General features: G+C 32.1%; 1 protein-coding gene across 1 annotated transcript; it reads left to right on the forward strand.

Moving 5' to 3' along the window:
* Window positions 1–3,677: 3,677 nt before the first annotated feature.
* Window positions 3,678–4,329, forward strand: LOC115992276. Its single transcript, XM_031116427.1, has one exon. It carries the CDS (start codon window positions 3,714–3,716, stop codon window positions 4,158–4,160), a length of 447 nt encoding a protein of 148 aa, XP_030972287.1. The 5' UTR covers window positions 3,678–3,713; the 3' UTR covers window positions 4,161–4,329.
* The last annotated feature ends 5,437 nt before the right edge of the window (window positions 4,330–9,766 follow it).

Here is a 9,766-nt window from a genome sequence, read left to right on the forward strand (position 1 = left end):
AGGGCGCGTCTGGGACAGCCAAGCGGCAGGAGTAGATCACGAGCAGATTAAACGGAATCCCTTGAAAACCGGCTAACTTCCTGGACAGGTGGAAAACCGCTCACATAAATGCGGGGTTGAACTAAATAAGCCACATTAAGGGCCCGGGTTTGCCAAAACCCTCCTTCCCAACCCGGAAGTCGGATAGAAGGGTTTTGAGTGGCTATTGTGGGGCCCAATAATTCATGGACCAGGCCCATTTGCCCTTAGAGAGTCCAAAGGCCCGAGCCGAGGAGAACTGTGGCCCAAGCTCTACAATACAGAGCACAAAACAATTTTGGGAGGCAGCCGAGGACAGTTCAGTCCTCGGCAGATCCTGAATCCCACCGGAATAAAGGGGTAAAACTGGTATAGGGACGAATTTGTAAGGAGATCCAAAATATCTTGGGGAAGTTATCCTTACTACCCTTCCAGATAAGACCCAACACATGACAGAGCCGTACTCTACAGCCTTATCAACCATCCCCAACAATTCTGGGATTAGACTGATGGGACAAATATCAGTCTTGTAAAGATTGACCCTACACGTGGACGAAGGACAATTAACGCAGACGAGTATAAAAGAAGAAAGTAAGTAAATCTAAAGGGAGCCCCATCCCACCTCCGAAAAAGAAAGACTACATGGGGGAGAACCTCTCAACAGCACCGGACCTCACTGAAGAAAGTCCGTCGTTGGGTAACCGGGATAAGGCCTCAATGGTCCTCAAATCAACTCCGAGGAGTCCCATCCCATAGGGTGCGACGCCTTAGGGATTAAATGTTCAAGCCCAACTCCTTTTCCTATAGGAATCCCTCCAAAATCAGGATCGGAACATCGCCCCGCGACCAAACCCAAGCTTTTCAAGCCCACTCTTTACAAATCATATTGTGAGGGATCTTTCGTGTGTGAGCCCAAAAATGTTAATGGGCCGCAAAGGAATCGTGTCCTTACAGTAACAATCGGAAATTAAGCGAAAATTGAAATTAGTAAATATATCTTTGACTAAAAAAATCAAAACAGGAAAGAGGACAAAAAAAATCAAATAATAAGTCATAGATTAAAACCCAAATTGCCCAACAAAAACAATGAAATTTCCCATTTTTTAATCTAATGAAAGCAAACCTAGATTATAAATCAATCAGGACTGCCCAAATTTTGATCGCATAAACACAATAAACCTAAAACAAACCCTAGAATATGAAACTAAGATCAAAAACGAAAAAACATAAGATAAATAATAGAAAGATTCAAAGAGAGAGAGAGTAGAAACATTGTGGATTTGAAATTTGCTCCACTACCTTCTTGTCTAATAACCCAGATATCAAGCCAAATAAACAAAAATAAAAAACAAAATAGAATAGAACAGAACATGAAACTGAAACTTACCGACAACTTTGTGGAACCGGAAGATGGAGGGAGATCGGTCTAACAGTAGTGAAGAGGCCTTCCTCAGGTTTCTCTCTCCAACACTCTCCGTATCTTATCAGATTTCTCTGTGTTTCACGGTCACAAAAGCTCTCTATTCTTTATATCTCTCTCTCTAGTAGTTTTTTATTTAATATAGAGAAGTAGAGCATCGGGTTTAGGGTTTAGAAAAGTTTTAATATAGAGAAGTAGAGCACCGGTATTAGGGTTTAGAAAAGTTTTATTATTATTATTATTATTATTATTATTATTATGACGTGGAAAATTGTAGAAGTTTCAAAAGTTTCGGTTTTATATATATATATAGATTAATATAAGTAAGAATATGAACCTATTACTTGAGTGGAAGCTACAAATATTTAATTATTTTCCATGAAATTAAAAACACAATTTTTTGTCTAATTGCGTCTTATCAAATTTGTTTTTATCTTTTACTTGACTTTGTTTTACTTTTTGCCAAAGCTTGCGTGCAAGAATTCTTATTAACTTACTAATGTCTTGCGTGATATATTTTGAAATATTTTGTAAAAATATACATGTCTCAGGGCCTATATATAATATGTATTATGTGTTATAATATTTGGAGAATTAACTTCAATTATATTACATTACATGTCATTAGAAAAAAGATAAAATGGGAAATTTTTTTAAAAATTATTATTATTAAGAATATGAACCTATTACTCGAGTGAATGATGAATAGATAGCATAACAAAAAAAAAGGAAAACGAATGATGAATAGACAAATCTTTACTTATTTTCCATCAACTTGTTGCCAAAGCATGCGTGCGAGAATTAATATTAACTCACTAATGTCTTGTACAGTGTGTGGTACTTTTTTTGAAATATTTTGTAAAATAAAATTATCTTAGAATTTATATATAATATTTTTAGAATTAACCTCAATTATACTACATGTCATAAAATAGAAAATATAAATTATTACAATTAATATAATTAATTAAGAATGTGAACCTATTTGAGTGCATGTTATTAAAATTTGTTTTTATATTTTGCTTGACTTTGTTTTATTTGTTGTAAAAGAAATTGAATTTTAGCAAAAAATATACCAAATCAATTATTTAATATATATATATTACCAAAAATAACTTTAAATATTCATTTATATATAATTTATACATCAGAATAAATACATTTACTGTATTAATACTCTTTTTAATTGCACAGCACAAATTTAGTTTACTACAATGTTTATTTATATATTTTGTGTGTATTAAGATTAATATAATTAAAATATGAAAAAAATACTTTTGTGAATTCAAAAATATTTAATTATTTTAATTAATTTAAGCACGTAATTATTTTTATAATCTTGATCGTATGTGTTATTAAATTTTCTTTTGTCTTTTGATAGTGTTTGTTTCAATTGTTACCTAAGAAACTAAACATGAGGGAAAATGCAATATTCCAAATCAATTTTTTATGAGGAAAATAAGTTTTCCAAATGAATTATTTCTTATATAAGTTTATAAAAATAACAATATATTTGCCTTCATGTTTATAAAATCTTGATATGATAGAGAGTTAAAGAGCTATGACTCATGAGAACTTTTTTTTATTTTGGTAATTGAAAAATGGTTAGGGCGTGACCATTGTGGTTTTTCTACTAGGACGTTACTATGGTAGCACTATAATTGTTCTTGAACTAGACATTTGCCTCGATGCAATACAAGGTACAAGGACCCACAATGAGTTACTAGTGCATAAAGGGGACTCAAACCCACAACCAAAGTGGTGTTTATCCAAGTTTCTCATCACTAGACCATATTAGGGGTGTGTTTAGATACCGCTTATTTTACTAAAACTGAAAAATTATTGCTAAAACTATTGTAGATAAAAATAAAGATAAAAATTAGTTGAAATAGTATAGTGAAACCTTTAAATAATATCAAAAAATATAATAAAATCCATAAATAATAACAAAAATAAATTAAATAGTAAAATAATTTTAATTTTTCGTTTCGAACATTATTCCCATGATTCCATGCAAATTGAATGAGGCCATTATTTCCTCGCACATTCACTTCGTAGTTGCTATCCCCAGTTTCCACCCCATACCTTAAAAACCTCTCACCAAAACAAACAAGCCCAACCCAAGCCCATTACTGTAAAAACCACATGTCTCACTCCACACCACTCAAAAGTCCACAACCCACTCCCTTATATATATATATATATATATATATATATATATAAATACCACTGACCCACTCACATCACAACGAAACAAAATTCTCAAACAAAAAAAATGTCAAGACAGGAAGTCACAAACCACAGAGAGCAAGCAGAGATCTACCACGGCGAAGAGCTGTGCAAGCAAAAGTCTCAAGATCTCCTCAGCGAGATCTCTCTCCCCAAAGGCCTCCTCCCTCTAGACGACGTCGTCGAGGTCGGCTACAACCGCACCACCGGGTTCGTGTGGCTCAAGCAGAAGCGCAAGAAGGAGCACCGGTTCCGCTCCATCGGCCGAAACGTCTCGTACGACAACGAGGTCACGGCCTTCGTGGAGGACCGCCGCATGAGGAAGCTCACTGGGATCAAGACCAAGGAGCTCCTCATCTGGGTCTCCATTTCCGACATCTACATCGACGACCCCAGTTCGGGTAAGATCACGTTTGCCAATCCTACTGGGATCTCCAGGTCTTTTCCGGTGTCGGCTTTTGAGCTCGACAACGCTGGGAATAGCGGAAAATGAGAATAGACTTTCTCGATTTTGTGTGTTATAAAAATAATGGGTTATAATAATAAAAATAAAAATAAAAAAAAAAAAATTGGTTTTGCTGTTGTATTGTCAATTTTTACTGGTTATTTTACTGTTTTGGTTGACTGAGATATTTTGACTAAAATCCAAATCTTCTTTGTTTCTCCAAATTTCAATTGGATGGCGTGCTTAACTGAGCTATCTTTTCATCTCTTGCAATTATTGTCGCTTTGTGATTTTTTTTTTACTTTATATGCAAACTCTCTGTCTGCCGACCTGAATGCATTGAGCGTTTGGTTTGGAAATTATCTACTATTCAGATGTCTTATTTTTTTAAAAAAAAAAAATTAATCATAAAAATGAAATATTTAAATATATAATTTGACAATTCAATTCTTTATAATAAAATTGAATAGTAAATGTTTATTGACTTTTTTTTTAACCTTTTTTTTTTTATCAACTAGATGTTTATTATCTGTTCGTGGTGTAATGCAACTCATTTAAAATTTCCCAGGCTTGCTGTCTGGTTTCTCAAAAAAAAACTAGATGTTTATTATCTGCTTAACTTTTATGATGCTATGAACTTATGAAGCACGGATATAGACACCACGTGGGACAAGATACAACATTTAATGAATTGAATATCAATAAATATTTCAAACAAAAAAAATATATATATATCAATAAATATATAAATGTATATATTTTTTGAAGTATATTTAATATTTATTTTAGATTTTAGGAATAAGTAAACATCAATCAAAATCATTGAAAATTTATTTAAAACAGGAACGTACCCAGTAAGGGCTCGGCCCCCTCGGACATAAAAAAAGAAAAAAAAAATTAGTTATATTTTGTGCTTTTAATAGTTGGGCCCCTCTCTTCCAAACTTGGGCCCTTTTAGTTAGTCCTGTCCAAACCATGATCCAAGTGTACAGGTTAGATTTACAACTATGGTCCACTTGTTTTAGCTCAAGTAGTTAGCTGTCTCTTTTTTCTTCTTTTATTTCTCTTTTATTTTACCACCACAGGGACGTGTATGATTCTTTTCTTGATTTTTATTAAATTAATTATTATATTATTATATAACATATAAACAATATATATAATAAGCTACTTTTAAAATAGATAAAAATATATAATATAAAAAAATGAAACACTAAAATGTGTAAAATGTAAATCGTCATTTGATTAGATTTTTTTTTAATGCATTTAATTTCAAGGATTGTTTGTCTACTTTGCAAATTTAACTTGTTAGTATTATTTTTTTTTTTGTTTTATGTTAGTCGTTATACTTAATGGATTATAATTTATTTTTAAATCTAATCCCATAAGCAAGTTAAAAACTATTTGATCTAGTCATGGTAATATTTTAGAAAATAATACTATACTTTTGGATGATAATGTTGAGTTATAATGTAATTAACTTATATATTGAATAGTATTTATATTCTACCACTTTAGACTATTATATAATGATACCTTAGAGTACTATACATAATATGAATATAATATATATTCAAATCTTGTTTTCATTTGGCCCCCCAAATACAAGTTCCAAGTCACACCATGGTCACATAACTTAAGTTTTTTGATAATCATCCTAATTTTTTTTTTTTTTTTTGAGTCATCATTGGCTATGTGGATACTTATTTGAAGTTGTTTTAATTGTTTAAACTCCAGCCCTCCTAGTTTGAAATCTTAAGTCTGTCCCTGATTTAAAACTAATACTCCCTCCGTCTCACTTTATTTGTCCTTTATTCTATTTTAGGGTGTCTCAAAATTTTGTCTTGTTTCTAAAAATAAAATTCATTAATTTACTAATATTCCTATTATATCCCTATTAATTTACTAACTCAATATTTTGATAAATTTATTTAAGGGTAGTTTTGGAAACTTATACATTTTTAAAAGGTAGATAAGATAATAAATGATGTTCCCTTAAAAAATTTGACTTTTCAAACAGGACAAACAAAGTGGGATGGAGGGAGTACTAAATTATAATTATATCATGTTGGGACTTGCATTTCCAAGAGACAAAATATTAAAAGTCCATTAAGAATTGAGTTTCATGAAACTCTATTCATAAAGAAACAAGATAGCGTGCCTTAAGGCTAACACAACTCTTTATTAAATTATTATCCACATGGATCTTGTATCTTAACGACAAGAAATCCATTGCATACCAAATTTCAAAAATCCTTTTGTTGAGCCAAAAAAAAAAAAAAAAAATCCCTTTCTCTCTATAGTCTATACTTCTTTGTTTCTCTTATTCTACCCCTATCACGAATTTACTAAAAATCAAGCACCTCTCTCTCTCTCTCTCTCTAAAGACTTCTTGCACAAGTACACTTCAACCACGCCTTTTTAAGTTGTGTGGAAGCTTTAAGAAACAAAGGCAGTACCTAGAGATTCAAAGCCGGTAACTTGACTGACTTCAAGCAAGTATAAATAGGAAGACAAGGACTCCCATTTCGTGTGTAGCAAATGAGTTATCTACTTTGCGTAAGTGTATAAGTTTCTCAGCATAAGTGAGTGAGTTAAACGTGTGTGCCTAGGTGTCTAGAATTAAATTATGTGCAAGAGCATATACACACGCACGCACAACACACTCTTGCACATACTTTTATTTATTTATATATATATATATATATATATATATATTTATGTGATTCACGACTTGATAAAAATTCATATATAAACTAAATTTAAAAAAAAATAATTAAAACAAAATCATTAAATAATTAGTAATAATTAATTATAAAATAAGTAAATAATTTTAATAAAAAAATTGCTTTAAGTTCTGATTGTTTAGAGTTTGGACTTTAACTTAAATAGGTGTCTATTGTTTTGCTTCTTTATAATAAACTTTCTTTGGCATAATATTCTACACGCAAATTTAGAAGTAAAGAACAATAAATTAGATGAATTTATTAAATTCAAATATAAGCGTAAGTTGCATCTTGGGGGAAAAAAATACAACAATATGGGGTGTATCATCAATCGTGTGGGATTTAATTATAGGGATGACTTAATGGTTAAGAGAGATTATATCGAAAAGCTCTGGCTTAATATATATATATATATATATATATATGAAAATTTTGATAATAGACTATTAGTTAGAGTAGAATTTAAATTTCTAAAACTTAGATGAAATTTTTTTTCCTAAATTAAATTATTGTTAAATTTAATTCCTTAGTCAAGAGTCTTGTAGCTTAATATCCTAATAAAAAATTAATTTAATATTGGATGCAACTTGAGGAAAAAACAAAAACAAAAACAAAAACAAAAACGTGAGTTATGTGGGATTTAAGTTTCGAAAATTTTGATTATAGACTTTTTGTTTTATCTATACTACTATTTAAGGAACTTCTCCTATTTAGGATCCTCAATTTTGATACCCAAAATACCCTCAAATTCATCTGTTTCTAAAGCTTAAATCATAGGGTTAGATATGTAAATTAGTAATTTAAAAACTCCTAATTTTTAGCTAAATTATAAATAATAATAAAAATTTTTTCTCTCACCTCCACATTTCTCTCTCACGTTAGTCATCAAGTACTAATACAACTTCTTTTTGATAAAAATAAATAAATAAATAAAACTGCTTTTTTTTTTCTACAAACTTACCATTTTTTATTATCACTAAATTGTTTTTTTCTCACCTTCACATTTCTCTCTCACGTTAGTAGTCAAGTACTGATACAACTTCTTAAAATAAAAAATAAAATAAAACTGTCATAATTAAAACATGTAAACCCAAAAAATAAAAAATAAAAAACCTCATCTCATGCGCGAAGCACGTGTGATGAGGCTAGTTTAAATTAAATATTTGTTAGATGATATCCCATAATTTTAAGAAATATATCATAACAAATAATACAAAATTAATTGTTCTTAAAATGTTGGTAATAGACTTTTAGTTGGAGTAGAAGTCAAAATGTTTTTTTTTAGAAAGAAGATGTCGGTTGTTGTTTGAGATTTAAGTTTTAATTATTTTTTATAATATACTTTTAGTTTGAATAGAATTTAAATTTTTTGAAATATTTAAGTATAGATTTTTTTTTTATATAATAGACTTTTAGTTTGAATAGAATTTAAATTTGTCGAAATATTTAAGTTTAGAAATTTTTGATAATAGACTTTTAGTTTGTAAATTTGTTGAAGTTTAAATGATAAAATTTTATCTAAATTAAACAATTGTTAAATATTATCCCTTAATTTGAGGAAATATATCATAAGAAATAATATAAAATTAATGATGGCTCAACAGATCCAGGCTCTAACAGCCAACGTGCAAGAATTAATGAAGCAGAATGAAGAATTGAAGCGTCGAACCCATCAAAAGGGCAGCAACACTTCACTTCATCGACACAGCCGCAGCAGACACGATGAAGAAGCTAGCAGCCCTGACAACAGCAAGGGAAAAGATGCTTCCAAGTATACCGGGCAATCTTCGCACGGTAATGATCACATGATGAAAAGCCTGCGAAGGGAGTTGGACGAGGTGAAAAACGCCATGAAGGGGAAGACGACGACAAATCTCGATGGCATGCTCAAACGAACAGATTTACCCTTCACTGCTAGTGCTTTGGAGTGCCCCTTGCCTCCAAAGTTTTGCCTACCTCAGCTAGAGTTTTATAATGGCACAAAAGACCCTCTTAACCACATAGGGGATTTCAAGACAATTCTAAATCTCCAGCAAACTCTAGATGAAGTCCTATACAGGTCTTTTCCCACCACTCTCAGAGAAGCTACCAAGGTGTGGTTTAGTAAATGGCTAGCATCTTCAATTGCAAACTTCAACAGCTTAGTGACTCGTTTGTCCGCCACTTCATTGGGGGGCAGTGCCATAAAAAGCCAACCTCTTACTTGCTGACAGTGTGACAACAGGAAAGGGAAAGCTTAAGGGAGTATGTGAAGCGCTTCGACAAAGCTGTGCTCGAGATTAATGACGCAGACGACCAAGTCATAATGATGACCTTTTAGGCTAGACTCAACAATCCTGATCTCGTCTTTTCACTAAGAAAGACGCCACTAACCTCCATGACAGATCTTCTATTCAAAGCTCAAAAGTACATGAACGGGGAGGATGCTCTCGCTGCAAAGGGGTTAACGAGAAAACAGAAGAAGGAAGAACCCAGTGACCCCCAAGGTAAGAAAAAGGACCGCAAAGACCATTCCTTGGAAAGCAAGGCTAGCAAGAGCAGCCCAAAAGTCTCGAAGAAAAGGTTGAACTTCACCCCATTGGTGATGCTTGCGGACAAAATCCTGATGTAGATTAAGGATGACCCTGGCCAAAAATGGCCAAAGTCGTTAAGCACGTCTTCTAGGAAGCGTGACCCGAAGAAATACTGTCGTTTCCACAAGGATCACGACCACTACACCGATGAATGTCGTGATTTGAAGGAATAGATTGAGGAACTAATTCAACGGGAGAAGCTCCAAAAGTTCATCAAGAGAGATCATCAGTCTCGATCAAGAACAGAAGATAAACCCCATGACGACAATGAAGATGATGGACAAGATCATCTGAAGCAGGCTGTAGGGGAAATAAGGATGATAACAAGTAGACTAGTATTAGGAGGATCATACAA

Source organism: Quercus lobata, chromosome 5 (assembly GCF_001633185.2).
Source record: "Quercus lobata isolate SW786 chromosome 5, ValleyOak3.0 Primary Assembly, whole genome shotgun sequence".
NCBI lineage: Eukaryota > Viridiplantae > Streptophyta > Magnoliopsida > Fagales > Fagaceae > Quercus > Quercus lobata.